Genomic DNA, 22609 nt, shown 5'->3' on the forward strand with positions numbered 1-22609 from the left:
ACTAGATTTGAGCTTCTGGTGAGCAACAGCTCTGTCTTGTGAGTCCCCAGTCACCCAGGGCTACTATGGGCACTCCTAAGCTAGCACTGAATGAAAGGATGGAGGAGGTAAGGCCAAGGTGGCGGTGGGGCACAGACAGGGAAAGTGGGGGCTTCGTGCCTGCACATGCCGGAAGAGCTGAGGCTCCCACCTTCTATTTTCAAGCCGGACTTCACAGCTGGAAGTTCTGCTTCCTTGAAATGCAAATGTTATTTTTAAGGCGTCTCCTGCCCAGGGAAATCTTGGTCTGCTTCACAGCTCCGTGGGAATATGCCACTTTAAAGTGTTTGAAAAGACGAATCCACTTCTGAGACATTTGCATTTTCAGAAAGCTTTCGGTGGAGGGCCAGGCCTTGGAGCTTGTGAATGAGGCCTTTCTGTGTTTGTGGCTCCCTGTGAATAGTGCAGCGGGGAGAAGAGAAAGGAGGCACTTTCCATTCCCCCAGCAGCTGCAGGCTGAGGGTGCCTAGAGGCCCAGAGAGTTTGGGATGTGTGTGTTCAGTCGCTTCTCCTCTGCAGGTTTCCAGGGAGCTACTTTGCATGAGTTAAACATGTGGCCTGATTCCCAATTCCACAGGCCTCTGTTCCAGGCTTTGCTGCCTCCTCTTGCCTCTAGGATACGACCTTGTGGGTCAATTCTGCAAGGGAGGCCACTGGCCAATGCAGGAGGATGGAGCCCGGCTGTTTGGTACACGGGGCATTTCTGTCTATGCCCCACCACCCACACCTCCCCTAATTCCCTGCCTTGGCATTTCAAAGACTAGGTTCTGGCGGGGCATGGTGGCTCACACCTGAAATCCCAGCACTTTGGGGGGCCAAGGCAGGTGGCTCAAGACCAGCCTGGTCAACATGGTGAAACCCTGTCTCTACAAAAAAAAAAAGAAAGAAAGAAAAACCCAAAACAAAAGTTAGCTGAGTGTGGTGGCGGGCGCTGATAGTTCCAGCCACTGCCGCTCAGGTGGGCTCCCTTTCATTCCATCCTTCACACCTCAGTTGGGACTCTGTAGGGTTTGCTGGTGCTGCCAACTGAGGGACTCCCTGTAGGATTTTCTGGTGCTCCCTTCTCATCTCAGTTGGGGGTCCCTGTAGGATTTGCTGGTGCTCCCCTCTCTCCCCAGCTGGGACTCCCTGTAGGGTTTGCTGGTGCTCACTTTGGCCCATCCCTAGATCATCTTTGCTCTGAGGAGGCCAAGAGAGCCTTGAGAAGGAAGAGCACCTTAACCCACCTGACCCACAAAAGGCTTTGACCCCCTTTACAGGAGCCCACTGAAGGTCCTTGGCTCACTCCAGGGAGGTAACTTGAGAGGTCACTGTGAGAAAGATGGAAGTGTTTGGCCAACACCTCTCCCCCATTCTCACCCTCTCCAAACACACAGTCCTCCCAGTGCTCCCCCTGTGGCCTGTGGTCAGCCTCTTGGGGGGTGTCCTTTTGGAAGGATGGAGACCAGCAGAATACCAGGGGTGCCCTGGAATGCCACCAGGTTGCTGTCCCAATCTTGCACCTGGGATCACAGAGCTGAGGGGTCCATATGGGCAGCTTCCATCCCCCAGGATGACCCTCAAAGCCAGGAACACACAGTATAACTGGAAAAAGCAGTCTTATCCCAGACTCCAAGAGCGAGTTCCTGGATTTCATGTGGGAAAGAGGGCGAGTCGCAGTGCATAGCAAAGGTAGAACAGTTTACTAGAAACTACTCTATTACAGAGTAGGGTGTCCTCAGAAAGCAAGAGAAGGAATTCCCCTAACTTAAATGTAACACTTGCTTACATGGGATGTTAAGGCTAAGAATAGCAGACTTTATAAACAAAGGCTTGTGATCAGCTTGTGACAGGCTATTAGCATTGTTATTTTCCTATGTAACTATTGATTTTAGCAAGAATTTATGAGAGTACTATTACCTTTAAAGTGAAACTTATTCTCAAATGAAGGATGCTTTGTTCTTTAAATACCGGGACATTCTGGGTCTCCATTTGGTTAGCATGACTAACCCCTTCTTTGAACTACAAACATCTTCTGATGAAGGGTGTCTAACCCCCAGGGAATGTAACCCAGCAAGTCTGGCTTTATCTGGCCTTTATTCGAGGTGCAGTCACTCTGGTTAAGACGTCCCTGACAATAGGACACCTTTGCAGGTGAGCTGATTCTAAGGCCAGCCTATAGCCTAGACCAAGAAATGTTCCTTCAGTGAGTTGATCATGCCCCTGCACTCCAACCTGGGTGACAGAGCAAGACCCTCAAAAAAAAAAAATTACCCTTGATTTTATGTCGGATATTAACTAACCAAACAAGTTAATAAAATGGACAGCAAATTAGCCAAAATAAAAATGCCAGTAGAATTAAAAACATGCCTTTGAGACTGAGGTGGGCAGCTCATCTGAGGTCAGGAGGCCAAGACCAGCCTGACCAATATGGTGAAACCCCGTCTCTACTGAAAATACAAAATTAGTCGGGTGTGGTGGTGCGTGCCTGTAATCCCAGCTACTTGGGAGGCTGAGTCAGGAGAATCGCTTGAACCTGAGAGGTGGAGGTTGTGGTGAGCCGAGATCGCCCCATTGCACTCCAGCCTGGGCAACAGGAGTGAAACTCTGTCTCAAAAGAAAAAACAAAAAAATCCAAAAACTGGAACCAATCTGAATGTCCATTAACAGGTGAGCAGATAAACACGCTATGGCATTTTCACACAATGAAATACTTCTCAGAAATAAAGAGGAATAAACTACTGATATATATAGAAATACGATTTAGGTTTAAAATATTAAGATGAGTGAAAGAAGCCAGGTAAAAAAGGTTCAAACTGATTGAGTCAATTTATGTTAGTTTCTAGAACAGGCAAAATTATGTGTCTATGCGTCTCTTGTGACAGAAATCAGATCAGTCATTGCCTCGAGTGAAGTGGGGTGGATACTCAAGAGGGTGCTGGTAGGTGGGGAGACTCGGTGGTGAAGCTTGGAGGTCCGGTGAAACAGGGAGGAGAAGGGGTAGGTCTGAGTGCAGAAGAGAAGTGTCTTGGGGAATAAAATGTGATTTGATCCCTGGCAGCATCGAGGCCCACTTGGAGCCCATGGTCATGAATTTCAAGTGAGTTTGGCCTGCACGGCTGAGCTTCCCAAAGTTTAGCTGTACGAGTCCAAGTGCGCAGGAGGCAGAGAACTGGATTTGCCCCAGGGTTGTGGTTTTGCCAAATGAATGGGATGAAGGGAGATGGACAAGGGAGTTGGAAGTTTCTTTCACTGAATTCATTCCTAATCTCATCAGAACAAAACGATTCTTTCGCTTGTTCCCGCAGAGAAAGCAACGTCCCCAAATACATTTGAAACACTGACCGCTAAAGGCACAAAACAGACACCACGTGATCCTCTATTCCATTTCTCTTGGGCAGCTCTGTTCAGCTACGGGGGCTCACCTAGTTCCCCGCCAGTAGCCCAAGTCTCTTTCAGCAACGGCAGCCTTGGGAATCTTCTGTACGTAATACTCCCTGAGGCTGGTTTATCAGTGCGTTAAAAGCACCTCCTATCAGACTCACGGAATGGAGCCCCATTAGAAAAAAACAGCTAAACTCCCATGTCATCCTGCAGCAGACTGCAATCCACACATCAGTGTCCAGGGTGTCATCAGATTCCCCGGAACATGGCACACACAGTCCATGTTTGACTGCTGGCAGTGGCAGCAGGAGAAGGGCAGAACAGAGGAAGAGAAAGGTTTAAAGGAGAACTCAGTCCCAAGGGGTCGGCTTCTTCTGGAGCTAGTCAGCCCAGACCCTTCATCCTGACCCCAGTGGGAGACAAATGGGCTTCTCCACTCATCTCCTTGATGCACTCCTTACATAAGATCAGACACTCCCCAGACCTGAACAGAACTCTTCTTTTTTAATTCTCAACCTCGAGGCCCCTCCTGGAGGAGCCTGAGCCTGGATCTCTGGCTCAGCCTTGCTGCTGGGACCAACCTGGCTCTCTGCCTTGGACACTTTCCTCCTTGCCCCTTGGCGATTGGCACCTCCTTTCCTCCAGACTCCCAACAAACAGGCGCCTTCAGCTCCTCTGTACTCCTCATTCGTTTCTCCTGGCTTTGGCCAGGAGAAACATCTTGGGACATTGGCAAGGGCACTTCTCCAGTTCAAATCCCTGCTCCGACCCCCTGTGACTGGCTGAGGTGTAATAAGTACCTGCTGCGCTTGCACATGCAGAGCGGGAGCTGCCTGGGGACCGAGGGCCTTCCTGAGTTTCCCAGCGAAGCCAGAGCCTGTACCAGCAGCCTGAAGCACTGTCCTTCCTCTGAAGGATCACTGGTGGCTGCAGGCCTGGTTGACTCCACCATGGCCCTGAGCCTGGGGCCTTGGCAGGACAGGTTGCATGGCAGGTATCCCCTGAGTCTCATGGCTACCTTTACCTGGCAGTTTGGTTCCCTGGATCCTGGGTATTTACTTACTCTGTGACTGAGGGATGGCCTGGGTGCCAGGCTTCATGGCCAGTGGGAGGGTGGCTGTCCTCAAGGGTGGGGGTGGGGAGGATGGAGACCAGGTGGTATCTGAAAAGCCAAGGACTTCTCACCTGGTCCTGTGTCCCTGGCACAGTGGACTGGACAGACCAGACAGGCAGGTACAGGAGGATGGGGCTTCCTGGACTTTCTTCTGCGTTTGGATGTATCACTATGCTGGAACCGACCTATCTCAAGAATAACCAACCGGGCCGGGTGCGGAGGCTCCCAGCACTTTGGGAGACTGAAGTGGGCGGATCACTTGAAGTCAGAAGTTCGAGACCAGCCTGGCCAAAATGGTGAAACCCCATCTCTACTAAAAATACAAAAATTAGCCAGACGTGGTGGAGCATGCTTGTAATCCCAGTTACTCAAGAGACTGAGGCAGGAGAATTGCTTGAACCTGGGAGGTGGAGGTTGCAGTGAGCTGAGATTGAGCCTGGGCAACAGAGCAAGACTGTCTCAAATAAATAAATAAATAAATAAATAATTAATTAATAACCAATTGATTGATGGCTTTTTTCTTTTCTTTCTTTCTTTCTTTTTTTTTTTTTTTGACAGGGTCTCCTTTTGTCAGCCAGGTTGGATTGCAGTGGTACAATCTCAGCTTACTGCAGCCTTGACTGCCCAGGCTCAAGTGACCCTCCCACCTCAGCCACCCAAATAGCTGGGACTACAGGCGCTAATTTTTGAAATTTTTTTTTTTTTTTTTGAAAAATACAAAATACGAGTTTTCACCATGCTGCCCAGGCTGATCTCCAATTCTTGGACTCAAGTCATCTGCCTGCCTTGGCCTCCCAAAATGCTGGGATTACAGGTGTGAGCCACTGCACCAGGCCAACTGACGGTCTTGAGACAATGTTCACAGCCAGGGTTTGAGCTAAGCCTGGTGAAGATGCTAGACTCTGCTGGAGCTCAGACAATCACACTGCAAAACCAAGGCCTCAGAAGGGAAAGTTTTCCCCTGATCTCCTGCCCTCCTATCTCTCAGTCCCATCTCCCCCAAGGCTAGCCATACAAACTCAATCCTTTCCCAAGGGGCCATAGAAACCAGAACCCATTCTCCCCAAAGCTAGGCAGAAAACCTAAAAGTATTACTTGAATTTTCTCCCAGCCTTGTGTAAGAACTGGCCATAACAAAATGATCTGATCTACCTTGTTTGCCGTCAGTCATGAGACCCCCATTCCAGAGATCTTGCCCCATGCCCCAGAGGAAGGAATGCTGCTCAGAGAGGCCGAGAAGAATCTAGACAGACAGGCCTTGCTGGGTTCCCCACACAGTCTGTCAGCATTAAATCTGACCCTTTTGTCCAGTCCTATTTCTACAAGGCTGTCCATCTTTGTTGAAACTAAGCATGAAGACAGTTTCCTCTGTACCTCTGGGTCTTCATTCTGAAGGTTCCCATGTGTATACATTAATGTGTACGCCTTTCTCCTATTAATCAATTTGCCTCATGTGAGTGTTCAGCGAACCTTTAGGGGACCAAGGGCCTTGGTCCCTACAACTTGCAGGCCCGGCCTCAGCCAGACTGTCCCCAAACTCACAGCCAGAGCAGTCTCAGCTACTGCATGGTAATAGGAAATATACCTGCTCACTCTTCTTTCCAGCTCTAAACTTCCCTCTCAAAAGCCCCTATCAGGGGCTGTTGCTTGAAATTGGCTGTACTTAAAACAGTCCTCTCCAGTGATCACATTTATAAACCATTCTGAATACAATGGCCTAAGCCAAATCTTAATGTATCCCAAAATGCTCCTGATGGTGACAGGTCTACTCATTCATGTGCTGGGAAGGATTTGAGAAGGAAAAACCTGCTCCCTGCCTCCAGGACCTAACCAAGAGTAGTGGATGTGTCAACAGAACTGCACTCGGCAGGATGAAGATGGGGACTCCGGCATGTGGCTGTTTAGCATGTGCGGTTTCCACTCTTCAAGAGGGATCCCTATGGTCCACGATGGGCAACGTGAGCCACAATGCAAGGCCAGTGTGGGAGGGCATCCACAGATCCACAGATGAGCCCAGGTGACAGTGACTGTCTAGGAGGATGCCCTTGGGGTTTTGATGGGATGATTCTTTATTGTGTGGTCTGTCTTGTGCATTGCATTCTTGACCTTCACTAGTAGCCCACAGCATCCCCCAGTCACTGTGACAACCAGCAGTGCCCACACATTTCCCTGGGGACGGGAGGCTAGTTTTCACTGCTGCCCGGGGGATCCAGCTGCCAGGATCCACTGCAAGTCAGCGGCTTGAGCCAGCTGAGAGTTCTCTCTCCTGGCCACTTGAGCATTCATTCTGGTGAGGAGGTGGTGATGGGGGAAAAAGGGGAGAAGCAGAGGGTGAGCACAGGTCCTGGCTGCAGACCCACAGCCAACTGGAGGGGGCATGTGCTGTTTTTAGCTGCCCAGTGTCCATTCCTAACCCTTTTGGTAACAGGTTACCCACACTGCAGTTGGAGAATCATTTTCTTCCCTGCTCCGTGCTCACGGTTTCTGTGGATTTTATCCTCATGTTCCAAAGGAGGCTGTGCAGCTCCAACCTGGCCAAACAGCCCCCTGCATTTTCCTGGGCACAGTGATGGCTACTAGGAGGGACACAGGACCTAGTCAGAGCTGTGATGCCTTTTGCTGCGGGGAGACGGGCCGGCTCACCCTCTCTGCTACACTTGACCTCTGTAGGCTGGGAGCTGTTGCTGCTGCAGCTAGAATGGAACTAACTCTGCTATAGAGAGAGGGAAACGGCCCGTGCCCCTGGAGCAAACCACATCTGAACCAGAACTCTCTCCTGACTTTTATAGGAGCTAATACATTCTCATTTTGCTTAAGCCTAGTTTGGGTTAGGTTGTCCAACATTTACAACAAAGGGGGACCTCAATACGCCAGAAAAAGGAAGTGTCTTCAGTCCAGAAGCTGCAGCCATGGAGTACCCAGTCCCTTCCACCATGTCTATAGGTCCTTTCATTGTCCCTGCAGGACAGGACCACAACATGACCCCACGCAACTCCCACACCTGTTTCACAAAGGAAATCCTGGGACTGGGGGGTGGAGAATGGGCTCCAGCCTGGCCCATCCTGCCCAATCACACCAGTGCTGTTGCGGGTAAACCAGCTCCCTGCCTCCCCAATGGCTGCCCTGCTAGGTCCCAGTCTAACTAATTCTTAGAGGCATAGCAGGTCACCTGGGCATGGGTCTGTGGATGCCTCACAGGCATTCAGCATTGTCCTCCCTCCACCCCTACACCATATGCCGCTGTCACCGCTGTCAGCTGTCACCGTTCCAGTGCATGTGGGCTGACCCCCACCTCGCATCTGCATTTCTTTGCCTGGGGGTTTCCTCTCCAGAGTGGGACAAAAGTGTGGAGGAATTAACCACCTCCCTCCTCACAGCCTTTCTCCAAGACCAACAGGTTACAAATACCTCAGCTCCCTGTCAGGTGGGCTGACTATGCTGTGTGGTGTGTGTTCTGCCTTCTCCCATCCCATGACGCCCCAGCAGGATCAGGCTTCAGCTGCCCTCAATGGCCACTGCATTAGGACTCACCAGTACTGGCTGTCCTCCCTTCTCTGGTGGTTCCTTTTTATTTTGTTTGAGACAGGGTCTTGCTATGTCGTCCAGGCTGGAGTGCAGAGGCGCAATCATAGCTCACTGCAGCCTTGACCTCCTGGGCTTAAGCCATCCTCCCGCCTTGGCCCCCCAAAGTCTTGGGATTATAGGCATGAGCCACCAAGCCCAGTCTCCTTCCCTCATTTACACTCTTCTCCCCTACTGGTGTTTGCTGGGATCACCTTGAACTAAGATTTCGAATCGGCTGTTCAGGAGCTGGAGGTAAAATCCCACTGGGCACTGGCTGGGTGTAGCCACATCACCAGCACTAACCACAAGGCTGCATGGCAGGCCACTCCCCATCACAGGTGACCCTAAAAGAACCTATTTCTACAGATGGTGTTCCTGGGCACAGGGCCTCTGTCCTCTGGGGTGCAGGCCTGGAGGCGAACCGGTACATTTCTCCTATTCCCACTAACTGGGAGTACCCTGGGACACAGGTGCAGATGACTAATTACGTTAACTATTGAGTTAAGCTTTATAATCCCTTCATTTAGAGTGAGAACATCTAAAGCAAACACTGTGTTCTGTGAGTGTGTGCAGAGAAAGCTGCTCCACCGGGGGTCTGTGGCTCTGAACAGGAATGACAGGCACCAATTCTGCTTGACCTGCGGCTCAAAAGGTCACCGGGGTCCCCACACCTCCCTTCCTAGCCATTTGCCAAGTCCAGCTTTTATGTCTCTAAAGTAAAATGTGCTAAAGAAACAGAATTCTTTTTTTTTTCTTTTTTTAAATTTTAGTGACAAGACAGGTCCTTTGATGGAAACTGGATCTGTAAGAAAAACAAGGACAGACCAATCAGCTTAGATAATACCCCATGTGACCTGGAATCCTGTGGCTTTCCAGTTTCACAGCCTCACAGGTGAGGGTTCAGCAACTATGATCCTTCTGTGGAGAAATAAATTATTTAGGATTCAAATTTCTTCCATTCCTTGCATCCACTCTTTCTTTCAGCCACACACCTCAGGCTGTAACGCCTTTTGCCAGGCGCCTGGCCAGGCTTGGCTCCTGCTCATTTCATCGGTGCCAGCGCCTTCCCTGGGTCCCCTGCAGCTATGATGGAGTCTCACCCCCCAAAAGCTACACTGCAGTGATTTGACCACATTCAATGCCCAAAATGGCTGGGAAAGAAGTCCTTTGCTTTCAGGGCCTCATCCTCAGCTGAGGAAGATGCCAAGGGAGAGGTTTACCAAACTTTAGGAAAGAATATTCTAGAAGCATCTTTCCCTAAAAAGGAAAAACGCCCCTGTCGTCAGATGGTTCTTCGCTCCCTGGACAGTGAAGGATGTCAAACTGCCTGTTAATTAAGAGCTGAGCCTACAAGCTCAGCACGACTTAATGTACCCCCACGATGCACTCCCATCGCCCTCCCTCACCGTGACTCTCATACAGGTGCCCAGGAGACTTTCATTGGCTAAAGTTCTTCCCCGGGCAGTTAAAAAGTAAGCTAATATTCTTTTTTTTTTTTTTTTTTTTTTTGAGACGGAATTTTGCTCTTGTTGCCCAGGCTGGAGTGCAATGGTACGATCTCAGCTCACTGCAACCTCCGCCTCCCGGGTTCAAGCGATTCTCCTGCCTCAGCCTTCCGAGTAGTTGGGATTACAGGCATGCACCACCATGCCCTGCTAATTTTGCATTTTTAGTGAGACAGAGTTTCTTCATGTTGGTGAGTCTGGTCTTGAACTCCTGACCTCAGGTGATCCACCCACCTCGGCCTCCCAAAGTCCTGGGATTACAGGCGTGAACCACTGTGCCTGGCCTATTTTTAAAAATTTTTTGAGACAGGGTCTTGCTCTTTTGCCCAGGCTGGAGTGCAGTGGTGTGATTTTGGCTCACTGCAAGCTTGGCTTCCTGGGTTCATGCCATTCTCTTGCCTCAGCCTCCTGAGTAGCTGTGACTACAGGTGCCCGCCACCACGCCCAGCTAATTTTTTTGTATTTTTAGTAGAGACAGGGTTTCACTATGTTAGCCAGGATGGTGTTGATCTCCTGACCTCGTGATCTGCCCGCCTTGGCCTCCCACAGTGCTGGGATTACAAGCGTGAGCCACCGCACCCGGCCTTTTTTTTTTTTTTTTCTTTCTTGAGACAGGGTCTCAAGAGTTCTGTCACCCAGACTGGAGTGCCTTGGTGCAATTATGGCACATTGCAACCTCCAACTGCTGAGCTCATGCAATCCTTCCACCTTAGCCTCCCAAATAGCTGGGATTACAGGCATGTGCCACCATGCCTGGCTAACTTTTTAATCTTTTTTCTTCTTCTCACTCTTTTTTTTTTTCTTTTGTAGAGACAAGGTCTTGGTATGTTACCCAGGCTGGTCTCAAACTCTCAGGCTCAAGTTATCCTCCTGCCTGGGCCTCCCAAAGGTCTAGGATTACAGGTTTGAGCCACTATTCCCAGTCAAAAAGTAAGCAAATTTAAAGAAAAATATTAAGTGATTTTACAGGTATCCAAAGTCACTGATTTAACAAACGGTAATGATGATAATGATGATGATAATGGTGATGATGGCAACTACCTCCAAGGGTGATGGTTGTAAAGATTGAGGGGATGTGCAGAATTGCCAGGTGCAGGGCCTGGTGATAGAGGTGGGTGGTGGTGATGATGGTGGTGGTGATGATGATGGTGATGATGGTGATAATGATGATGATGGTGATGGGGGTGGTGATGATGGTGATGATGATGATGGTGATGGTGATGATGATGGTGATGGTGATGTGATGATGGTGATGATGGCGATGGTGATGATGCTGGTGGTGATGATGATGGTGGTGATGATGATAGCGATGATGATGATGGCAGTGGTGATGATGGTGGTGGTGATGATGATGATGGTGATGATGATGGTGATGGTGATGGTGGTGATGATGATGATGGTGATGATGGTGATGGTGATGATGGTGGTGGCGGTGGTGATAATGGTGGTGGTGGTGATGATGGTGATGGTTATGATGGTGATGGTGGTGGTGGTGATGATGATGGTGATGATGGTGATGGTGGTGATGATGATGGTGATGATGGTGATGGTGGTGATGATGATGGTAATGATGATGGTGATGGTGATGATGATGGTGATGGTGATGATAATGGTGGTAGTGATGATGGTGATGGTGATGATGATGGTGATGGTGGTGATGCTGGTGATGGTGGTGATGATGGTGATGGTGATGATGATGATGGTGATGATGGTGGTGATGATCATGGTAATGCAGATGATTCTGATGATGGTGGTGATGATGGTGATGGTGATGAGGATGATGGTGATGGTGATGGTGATGATGGTGGTGATGATGATGGTGGTGATGATGGTGGTGATGATGATGGTGGTGATGCTGGTGATGGTGGTGATGATGGTGATGGTGATGATGATGGTGATGGTGATGATGGTGGTGGTGGTGGTGATGGTGATGATGATGATGGTGGTGATGGTGGTGATGATGGTGATGGTGATGATGATGGTGGTAATGATGGTGATGATGGTGATGGTGATGATGGTGATGGTGATGATGGTGGTGATGATTGTGGTGATGATGATGGTGATGGTGGTGATGATGATGGTGGTGATGATGGTGATGGTGGTGGTGGTGATCATGGTAATGCGGATGATGGTGATGATGATGGTGATGATGATGATGATGGTGGTGGTGATGATCATGGTAATGCAGATGATGGTGATGATGAATGATGATGGTGATGATGGTGGTGATGATGATGATGGTGATGGTGATGAGAATGATGGTGATAATTGTGATGGTGCTGATGGTGGTGGTATTGCTGGTGATGTAGCTTTGTTGAGTGCTTATTCTGTGCCAGGAACTGTGCTAAGTATTTTACATGCATTTTTTCCACTCAATCTCCCCAACAATCCAATGAGAGCTGTGCTATTATTATCTCCATTTAATGAAAAGAAAATGAGACATCAGGAGTTAGGGAACTTGCCCCAGGCCTCAGAAATACTGGGTTTTGAAGAGGCCTATGACTCAAGCCTGCCTGCCTCCAGAACTCCAGCTCACAACCATTAGGTTCTGCTGCAAGGAATTTTGAAGAGAAAATGCTTTAACTCGGGTGCATTCGTCACGTTGCCAATGGCCAGCATCCACCCACCCCTGTCACCAGGTCCTGTGCCTGGCACTTCTGCACATCCCCTCAGTTAATCCTCAAAACCATTGCCCGTGGAGGTAGTTATTATTCTCTCCACTAGACATGACACTGTCAGAGAAATTAAGAAACATGTCTCTAACACCCAGCTATCAGGCAGCAGAGTCAAGAAACGAGCCGGCAGCTCTAACTCCAAAGCTGGCATCCTTCCCACCACATCCATGTTGACAACAGCAACAGGACCCCCAGCAGTGAGCTCTGTCCTCTAACACCTTATCTCACCTCTCCCAACAGGCTCAAGAGGAAGGTACTGTAATTTTCCCTATTTACAGATGAGGAAACTGAGGTTCTTGCCACTCAGGAAATGCCTCAGGAAATAGCATAGCAGCTAAGGAACTACTATGTCCTCTGCCACAGACATGGGACATGGCATCACAGAGCACATGAAGGGATGGTAAGCTGTCCCTGGAGTTCACCTTCTGGGTTTGTCTTTTGAGATATTCTGAACATCTTCTCCCAGTCCCATCACCTATCAACTCTTGGGGCTAGTGGAGGTCTGGAAGTAGGGTGAAATGCTTCTCATTACCCCCATGCTATCATCCCCATTGTCACTTATTAAGCATTTGCTAAGTGTGGATGTGGCAAGGGGATCATTGTGGAAGTTGTTGGCGCCCCCCCAGACCCTCACACCTCAAACCCAATGTCTTCTTCAAGCCTCACAATAACCCTACAAGGTAGGTTCTATCATTTCACTCCATTGAGAGAGAGGAACCTTGGGAAATAATATATTACGCCCACTGCAAAGGCAAGGAAAACCGATGATTATCCCCTTTCTGGGGCTGGTGCATCCACTGCTCAACTCCTGCGAGTTGTGAGTGTGCTGCTAACAGCTCAGAGCTGCCCCTCCTCTAGGGAAGTGCCCTCAGCCCAAAGGGAGCTGCTCTTTCCACAAAGACATGCAGTCCCTACCCAACCCTTAGAGCCAAGCACTGACAAGGAGGAGCACCAGAGGGCAAGCCTCTCCCCTCTGCTGAGACTAACTGTGTTGTAATTCTTGTTCCAGGGCCCCCACAGGGTCAAGCTGAGGTCTGGCCTCCTCCTTCTCTGCTCCTTCCCTTGCCTCCTCTTGCCTCCCTCCCTCCCTCACTCCCTGAGAGCTCCTCCTCAATAAACCCTGTCCATCCAACCCCAGTCTCAGGCTCTGCTTCCAGGGGCGAGGGAAGATGGCTGTGTGAGCCACATGCCCCTTGCCCTCAGGGATCTTGCAGGACAGCTAGGAGACAGGCCACAGGCAAACAACAGCATCATCCACAACACAGGAGGCACAGGTGGAGAGGACAGGGGTTGAGAAGATGGAAGACATCATTGAAGTTGGGAAGATGGAGGAAGGTTTCATGGAAGAAGGGGGCTTTATGGGTGACGGACCAGTAGGACTGGGTAGGAAACAAGCTTTCAAGGCAGGGAGAAAGGTCCGAGATGGGTAGGAACCTTTGCCCCCATCCCTCCTATTTCCTCTCGTCCAGGGTCCGTGACCAGGGAAACCATCCTAGGGCAGCGGAGGTGGGGGCTCTGTTCAGATGATTATAATAATGAGTCTAGCATCTGAGAGCATCAGGTCTTCCCTAGAGGGCCATGCTGGCTGACTCTGAGGCCAGGAGGGGGTCACTCCACTGTCAAGCTTCTCTTGAGAGGCCGGGGCTTGCTCCACCTGAAAAGACCACCTCCATTCGAAGGGACAGAACGCTCCACATACCTGCCGGACCGTGGGCCTAGGGGCTTGTTCACAAGGATTCAGTGATGTAGTAGGCAGCTCCTAGAGCCCCCAGAGCCACAGCCACAGTTCCGAGGGCTTGGAGGACACGTGTTACGATGACTGGAGGGTTTTCTTGAAGGTTTTCTGTAGAACAAAGCAAAAGTGAGGGTGGTGGGAAGCTGGGCTTCGGTGCCTCTTTACGAGGAGGAGAAAGTGGAAATTAAGTGGCCCTCTCAGGATTGCAGGAATACCCATCTTCCCCCTCTCCAAACTCCTTTTAAGAGAACATTTAATTCTTCCTACCCTTCCAAAAAGTCCCTGCCGAAAGACCCCTGAGGATCGGAGGGTGAGCTGGACTGGGATGCCAGCTGCCCTGAACACTCAGAGGGGGACCAGGTTAGGAAGGTGGTCAAGTCTGCTGTGAGCCAGGCCTTGTGCTAAACACTTCACACCCGGTGTCTTCTTCAAGCCTCACAACAACCCTATGAGGTAGGTTCTATCACTTGACTCCATTGAGAGAAAGGAACCTTGGGAAATAATATATTACACCCACACAAAGGCAAGGAAAACAGATGATTAAGGCAATAATTGTGAGGAGGGCATTCAAAAAATGCAATACCCATTTTGATAAAAATCCTACAAAAATAAGGATTCTTGTTTAATGTGAATGTGGATTGAAAGCCAAAAGCCAACATTACACTCTGCTGAGAAAAGCATGCGGGTGCTAAAAGTGGAACAGCATTAAAACTGTATGTCTTGTCCTGACCAGACATGGTCCCTGTCCCTCCCTGCTCTCTTTCCTGATTCTGAGCCTTGTGTTTGCCTTTTCCTGCACCTAGATTGCTCCCGCTTTTCATCTTAAGCCAGAGAGGGCTTCAAGATCCTTTTGGACTCAGCTCACATGCTGCTGACAGGAACCTTTCAGAGGTTCCTGTTGGAGCCTGTTCCTGTTGGAACCTTTCAGAGATTCCTGTTGGAGCCTCTCCCAGAGGACACACGGCTCTTTGCATCTTGCATCTTGGTTTCTAAATGCACGGGTCTTAGCTCTCCATGCAGACTGCAATGATTTTAGGGGTAAAGTTCCCTGTTCTGGTTTCCCTCACAGTCCCCCATGTCTTCTGCATAGTAAATTCCACTCAATAACACTTGCTGGTTTTAAAACGATAAGAACCCATGGCACAATTTGGCCATGGATGGATGGAAGTACTAAGTGTATGGGCGGGGTGTGGCTAACGGTGGCAGGTAGACTTTTCCTTGACGGGGCTTACTGGGTGGCGGAGTATTTCTGGCTCCAAGTATGTTTTCCCCACGCGCCCCGGTATCTATTTGCTTCTCTCCGTATGTAGGAGAGATGGAGTTTTTCAGCTCCAGAAAGGAGGGGATTGGGTAGGGAAGAGGATGGGAAGTGGAACAGGACGAGGATGGGGATTGGGGGGCTCAGCTCCTGGGGTGGGGGTATGAAGTCGCCAAGTGGAAGGGCCTCTATCATTGAGATCTGTAAGGCCCTCAGGTGGTACAGATGGCAACCCTTCTCCCGGCCCATGCATGTAACCTAGCAGTGCCAAAGACGGGAACATCTCCAGTCTGTTCCCGGCAGGGATAGGGTCTTCCTATGAGGGCAGTGGCAGCCATGACACTGCTCCTGGTGGCTTTGTGGGAAGAGGAAGGAAGGACAGATACTATGGGTGATGTCATGGGGGCTGCCACCAACAGACCAGCCTGGGGCACACGTCGCCTATGGGGACCCCCAGAAAGAGCTCAGCACACTCTGAAGGGGGCTGAGGTCTTGCTATTGTGTGGAGGAGGCATATGAATTACAAGTAGTTTTTTATCATTAAATTTTAGGCGACATTCATAGGCAGATCAGGAACCTAAGGCCCCAGCCTAAGACACAGGCCACTGAGGGGCCACGGAGGTGCACGGCCAAACAGCATTTAAACACAAAGGCCCTGAGCGACTCGGAATCTCTGAAGGGCTGAGAGGGAGAGTGTTCTGAGGAGGGGAGGGCATCTCTGGAGAAAATAAAAAGGAAGCCACTGAGGAGGCAAATCCCAGTGAGGAAGAAAACTGGCACCTCTCTGTATGGGTGGAGAGGGTACCCAGTGGGTAGGGCTGGTCAGAAAGGGCCCTGCCTGCCAACGTCCAGGAAGTGGCCAAAGGAAAGAGGAAAAGGCTTTCCTTCGGCCTGGGATTCCCAAGAGGAATGATACATGATTGCTAATAAGGTCTGGGGGCAGAGCCTGGCCCTGGGAACTGTGTGCCCTGAGGTTCCAGCCCCTCACGCTTGGAACCTGTAGAAGGTGAGCAGGTTGGGGAGTCCTCTCCCTGGCGCCATCTGCCAGTCCCGAGGCAGAAGGACATCGAAGATGCGGCTATGGCACAGCCCCAGACGACGCCAGCAAGCAGAGCTGCAGGGGCAAGTGGCACAGGAGCAGGAATGCGGGCCGGCGCGAGTCAGAGGCCCTGTGGGGACAGAAGGAAAGAGGTGAGGGAGGTACCTGCTCTGGGAGGTGGGGGCAGGGGAGCCTGGAACACAGTCTGAGAAGGCCCCCCAAAACAGTAGCAGCTGCAGGATTACCAGGGCAGATCCTGGATTTTTTCCAGGCATCATTGAGGATTTGGGAATGAACTACCCAAGGAAGGCAGTTCTCCCACAAAATGTTCTCTAACCAAACAGAAGTGAAGACTGACTGCATGAGAAAATGGCTGTTTTATACTGGTGCTACCTGGGAGTAGCAACAACAACCGTGATGATGATGGAGGTGGTGCTGATGGTGTCATGGCTTACGCCTTCAGGATGCTTTGGACTTAGCATGCCCATCTCATTTAATTTCACAGTAATCCTGTAAAGGGGATACTGTTGCTCTTGTTTTACAAATAAGGAAACTGAGGCTCAGATAATTTAAGGGATATGCCCTTCTGGGGAGTAGATTGCAGAAGTTGGCTTTCTCAACTCAGGCTTTCTCACGTTTAATTCAGTGAAAATGGAATTTCAGGTGACTGCCCACCCCAGGAGAGGCTGCACTGGGATTCCTGGAATTGGAGCTGCCATGTTCCATTGATCTAGAGCATAGTGATCCATCCGGAAGACAACCACAGCTCCAGTTTCCAGTCCCGATCTTATCTTCTGTTTCTGTCCTCCTCTGGTATGGATCCCAGCAGAATGTACATGATACCCTCTGTGGTCGGGCAAGATAATTTCTGGCTGGATTATTCCCTCCTGTTTCCTATCTGTAGCCCTGTGGCTTCTTGACAGAGCTACAGATTCTTCTGACCCTAAGCTGCGTGAAACGGAGAGTCAACCTGGCAGACTCGGTACACTTTCTGCTTAGACTTGCCCATGACACATACTTTCCCGGAATGAGGAGAGGGGATTCTAAAGGCAAGACTTGTCTCTTTTTTTAGTTACAGAAAAGTTTTTAAATTGAGACATCATTCCCAGGCAATAAAGTTCACCCTTTTAGAGCGCTCAGTGGTTTTTAGTATATTCACAAAGTTTTGTGGCCATCACCACTAATTTCAGAACATCTTCATTTCCCCAAAAAGAAACCCTATCTCCATGAGCAGTTACCCCCCATTCTCCAGTTCCCCCAGTTCTTGGCAATACATTTGCTTATTCTGAACATTTCATGTAAATAGAATCATTCGATGTGTGGGTTTTTGGGAGACTGGACTCTTTCACTTAGCCAAATGTCTATAAGGTTCATCCATGTTGTCCCATGTATCAAATGGGACATCATCTCTTTTTATTGTCAAATAGTATTTCACCATATTCATTGTACTGTGGTATTTCATACCACGTTTTGTTTATCCATTCATCAGCTGATGGACATTTGGGTTGTTCCCACTTTTTGGCTGTTACAAATGCTGCTGCTTTGAGCATTTGTGTACAAGTTTTGGTGTGCTTCTAATATGCTTAATAATATGCTCCCAATTCTCTTGGATATATACCAAGAAGTGGGATTGCTGGGTCATAAGGTAACTTCATGTTCCTCTGAGGAACCACCAGACTGTTTCCACAGCAGCTGCACCATTTTACATTCCCACCTACAGTGTATGAGGATTCCAGCTTCTCTACATCCTCACCAACACTTGTTATTGTCCATCCTTCTGATTATACCCATCCTAGTGGAAGACTGGCATTTTCTTGAGCTACAATATTTCTGTACACAAAAAGGCTTGGATTTTAGAAAATGGCATGCTTTACACGCAGGCCCTTATCCTGCATCTCCAACATTCCTTTCTACTGCAGAGAATTCCTTTGGAAGAAGTATAGGGTGTCCGCTGTAACCACTGGTGAGCCACCACCGTTTCTTGCTTTCTTGCTTTGCCTCTTCAATGGGCCAAATTCCTCTCGGAGTGTGAGTCACATGTGATCATTAAAAGACTTGGGAATGGAAAGTTTTGCTTTCTACTAGTTCTGAAGACCATAACCCGGAAATGTTTCTCTCAGTGGCTGATGATCACAGTCTTTACAACATATAGTATGGTGCTCAAAATCATTATCATATGTCAAGAAGGGATTGATTCCTGGCCATGGAAGGATCATTGGCATGGCATGCCTTGCAGTTAGCACTCTCATCTCCATCTCTTCTTTCTTTTATGCTCACACAATCCCGGGGGGTAAACTGTGGCCCAGGGAGTGTGGCCTGTTCGAGGCTGTGGAGCCATGGGCACTGGCTCACAGCAGATCCAGGAGCTGCTCAGACAAAGATGTTCTTCCTCTTGTGGAGACTCCTAGGCCTCTTGGAATGGAAAGGTCAGTGCTGTGGTTTAGAGTGAGGGTTCTGGAGTCAGAATAGAGCGGGTTTCCCTTCTCAGGGCTACCAGCCTCTGCTCAGGAGCAACTTGTTTGACTCCTATGAGCCTCAGTTTCCCCATCTATAAAATGGAGATGATATGGAAGAACTTTTATAGGATTGTCACATGTGAAAATTAAGACACTTGAGCTGAATGCTAGGTACACAGTAAATGCTTAGTGATAATGTTAGTTTGCTATCACCATTATTGTTAGCAGTATAAACCAGCCCACCTCCTGAACTCCACTTGAATTCCCTCTACACAATCCAGTGCTTATTCAGACACTATTTGGCTCCCAAGAAGATGGGGAACCACTTTTCCTGACAGCCATTCCATTTTCAGACAGAGCTAATTGTTGGGAAGTTTTTTATGTTGAGCCAAAGTCTGTCTGTCGCTAATGTCTTCCATGGGTAAGGTTGTTAATTTAGCAAATAAAAATACAGGATGCCCACACAATATTTGGGAAACACATACTAAAAATATTATTTGTTGTTTAGTAAAATTAAAATTTAACTAAGAGTCTTGTATTTTGTCTGGCTATCCTGTCCCTGGGCCTGTATGTGTCTGTTTTCACACTGCTGATAAAGACATGTCTGAGACTGGGCAATTTACAAAGGAATGAGGTTTGTTGGACTTACAGTTCCACGTGACTGGGGAGGCCTCATAATCATGGTGGAAGGTGAAAGGCACATCTCACGTGGCGGCAGACAAGAGAAGAGAGTTTGTGCAGGGAAACTCCCTTTTTAAAAACCATTAGATCTCATGAGATTTATTCAGTATCACGAGAACACCACGGAAAAGACCTGCCCCCATGATTCAATCACTTCCCACTGGGTCCTTCCCACAACACTGGGAATTCAAGATGAGATCTGGGTGGGGACACAGCCAAACCATATCAGGCCCTTAAGACTTCTCAGGACAATAAGGAACAAGTCTATTCACATCTTCCACCTGACAGACAGACATCCTCCAACTCCTTCAATCGGCTGTCATACACTAAATGGCCTCCCTGATCCCTCTCATCCTCCATCAACCTGGACTATCTTCCTTGGACTAGTTTGTCAGGCATCTTTTATAGCCCAAAATGATAGCTTGATGAGGACAGAATAAAGCAGGATCATCACCTCCCTTATTCTAAACCATATGCTTCTATTTATGCATCCTTGGTTTTTATTTTTTAGCAGTTGCATGGCACTGCTGATTCCTAGTGAGCAAGTATTACTATAGAACCAAGTTAAATGTTTATATGTATGTGTGGCTGTCTTCAATGAGACTCAGGATGATGAGAAATAACAAAACCCAGGAACCCTGGTCTCTTGGGTAGAAACAAAAACAAAAACCTTCACACTCTACAACACAGCTCCAGGATACACTTTAACCATGCATCAGTATCCTACAAGAACCAGCCTCTGGGATGACCCGGAACTCCATCAGCAGGAAGGCTAGAACTGCTGAAGCTAGAAGACAGCCCACCTGCTTTCCTGGATTGAGGGGCTGCCTTCATGTTAGCATCTGGAGATAACAGGCAGCGAGAGGAGCGGCGGATTTCGGGTGCTGGAAGGGCTTGGGATGCTGGCTGCTGGGAGTTGGTTTCAAGGCTGGACTGCTGTGGTGTGGATTCAGGGCTAGGCTGCTGTGGCGTGGATTCAGGGCTAGGCTGCTGTGGTGTGGATTCAGGACTAGGCTCCTGTGGTGTGGATTCAGGACTAGGCTGCTGAGAGGTGGAATTGGAGCTAGCATGCTGGGAGGTGGAGTCTCGGTGGCGTTTGGCCTCTGACCTTTTCTTCTTGACCTTCTTCATAGTGGATCCTCCCAACCTAAGCGTGGACCTACATGGAGCTGCGTAATCTCCTGGCTCCCTCCTGGAGGGGCCGTTCGCCCTCTGCCCTAGAGGCCTGGCTCTGGCCTCCAACTGGACCCAGGCCCTACAGAGAACAGTGACCCACACCTCCTGTGAGGTCATAAAAGCCAGGGTGGCTCCTATGGCAGGGCTGCAGGGACAGTCTTCTCCACAGACACCAGCCTGGCGTTCTCCCTTAGCCCAGGCCCTGGTCCTCACAGACCTGGTGATGCCTGGCCACGGGGCCCATGAGAGCCAGATCCTCATGCTTCTGTGAACAGAGCGCAGCCTTCAGTCACCTCTCTGCTGGCGTGTTCCTGGGTCCATGTGAGCCACCTGTTCTGCTCTAAGATACCCTGGATGTGACGCTCAGCTCTGTCACTGGCTTCCACATACCCCCTATTCCTAGACCTCAAAAATCCACGCTCCCCATGCATTCATCTTCATGTCAGCTTCCTGAAGATTTGGAGCTTCCTCGAAGGCTTTACCTCCCATGGGCCTGCTACCATCTCAGAGTAGCTTACCCCTTCCTGCAAAGCCTGCCCTCCCCCACTGTGGGAGGGGAGTTTGGGGGTTGATCTGACTTTTATAAGAACCTTTGCATTTGGCAAATAATTTTCCTTGAGAACATAACAGCTGTTCAGAAAACGAACATTTGTCTCAAACTCACGACGATGGCAACCACAGACCATCCCCCAAACCCCAACTGGTTGGGTTAAGCAGGTGACTGAATCTTTCTCTCAATTAATCAATGTGTTCATTAAATGTGATTTTTATTTTAGGATGGAAGGAGGAAAAGTATTTTTAAAAGACGGTCTAAAGCTTACACTGTGACTGCAACATAAAATGTGTTCACCTCAGGAGACACTTCCGTCGCGAGTGCATCTCAGGTGGGTGAGTGTGGGACCGGCAAGTGCAGGAGCTCCTGCCCCAGGGAAGGTTTAGAGCAGACCCGGGCAGGTAAAAAGGGCTTCGGGCCACATGAAGTCAAACCTCAACCTGGTTTAAATCAGTGTTTTTCAACCTCAGCCCTGTTGACATTTTTGGGCTGAGTAATTCTTTGTTGTGGGGGATCATCCCGTGTATTGTGGGAAGTTTACCAGATCCCTGGTCTTTATCCAGTCTTTCCTCCCCCCTACCCCAGGACAACCCAAAATGTCTCCAGATACTCCTAAATGTCCCCTAGAGACGGGTGGTGGGGGTGTGTGTGTCAAAATTGCCGCTGGTTGTGCCACGTTGGTGTAAATGAATCAGATAGGAGCAGACACATATAGGTGGAACTTCCTGGTAGCAATGAAAGAAATATTCCATTGTACCAGAAGAAGCCAAACAGGGCACAGAGAATGGGTCTTTGTCTTCCAGTAGAAAGATGGAGGAAGCACAGAGAGCAGGCCTAGGGAGGAGTAGGGAATTTCCCTGTGGCAGCAGTAAAAATATGGTGTGAATTCTTTAGTAAGAGTGGTCCCAAGAAGCAGAGAGAGGGCACCTGTGGAAAGAGGTTGTCCCAGAAGAATGAGGAAGAATGGCACCTCAATAGCTCTTTGCTAGAACATCTTCCCTGCACCCGCTCCCTTCTTCTTCTTCTTCTTTTTTTTGTTTTTGTTTTTGCTTTCAGACAGAGTCTCACTCTGTTTCCAGGAGTGCAGCGGCCCTGTTTTGGCTCACTGCAACCTCCACATCCCGGGTTCAACTGATTCTCCTGCCTCAGCCTCCTGAGTAGCTTACAGGCATGTTCCAGCCTCCTGAGTAGACTACAGACATGCGTCACCATGCCTGGCTAATTTGTATCATTTTAGTAGAGACAGGGTTTTGCTCTGTTGGCCAGGTTGGTCTCGAACTCCTGACTTTAAGTGATCTGCCTGCCTTGGCCTCCCTGTGTTGGGATTATAGACATGAGCCACTGCGCCTGGCCCCACTGCCTTCTGCTTGAGCACCTGTTCCTAGTCAGGAAACCTGGCTCTTCCATAATACAGTCACAGCCCACTGCCCAGGACTTATCAGCCACCACTA

At 49.3% G+C, this 22609-nt stretch overlaps 1 protein-coding gene across 1 annotated transcript; it reads right to left on the reverse strand.

Annotated features, from left to right (window-relative positions):
* Positions 1 to 8828: 8828 nt before the first annotated feature.
* SPATA3 (spermatogenesis associated 3) lies at positions 8829 to 20679 on the reverse strand. The gene is made up of 4 exons (XM_050751160.1): positions 20233 to 20679; positions 16251 to 16422; positions 13960 to 14103; positions 8829 to 8882 (listed from the first exon to the last, which is right to left on the reverse strand). Exons 1-3 carry the CDS (start codon positions 20558 to 20560, stop codon positions 13998 to 14000), a joined length of 606 nt encoding a protein of 201 aa, XP_050607117.1. The 5' UTR covers positions 20561 to 20679; the 3' UTR covers positions 8829 to 8882; positions 13960 to 13997.
* Positions 20680 to 22609: the final 1930 nt, after the last annotated feature.

Source organism: Macaca thibetana, chromosome 12 (assembly GCF_024542745.1).
Source record: "Macaca thibetana thibetana isolate TM-01 chromosome 12, ASM2454274v1, whole genome shotgun sequence".
NCBI lineage: Eukaryota > Metazoa > Chordata > Mammalia > Primates > Cercopithecidae > Macaca > Macaca thibetana.

Bases quoted from the DNA above. Each gene is read 5' to 3' on its own strand.
- SPATA3 (XM_050751160.1), bottom strand. From the start codon at position 20,560: ATGAAGAAGGTCAAGAAGAAAAGGTCAGAGGCCAAACGCCACCGAGAC. The intron at 16,423-20,232 runs GTGGGCTGTCTT...CTGTCCCCACAG, and splicing joins CCCTCAATCCAGGAAAGCAG to GGCCTCTGACTCGCGCCGGC. The intron at 14,104-16,250 runs GTTCCAAGCGTG...TTTGTTCTACAG, and splicing joins AACCTGCTCACCTTCTACAG to AAAACCTTCAAGAAAACCCT.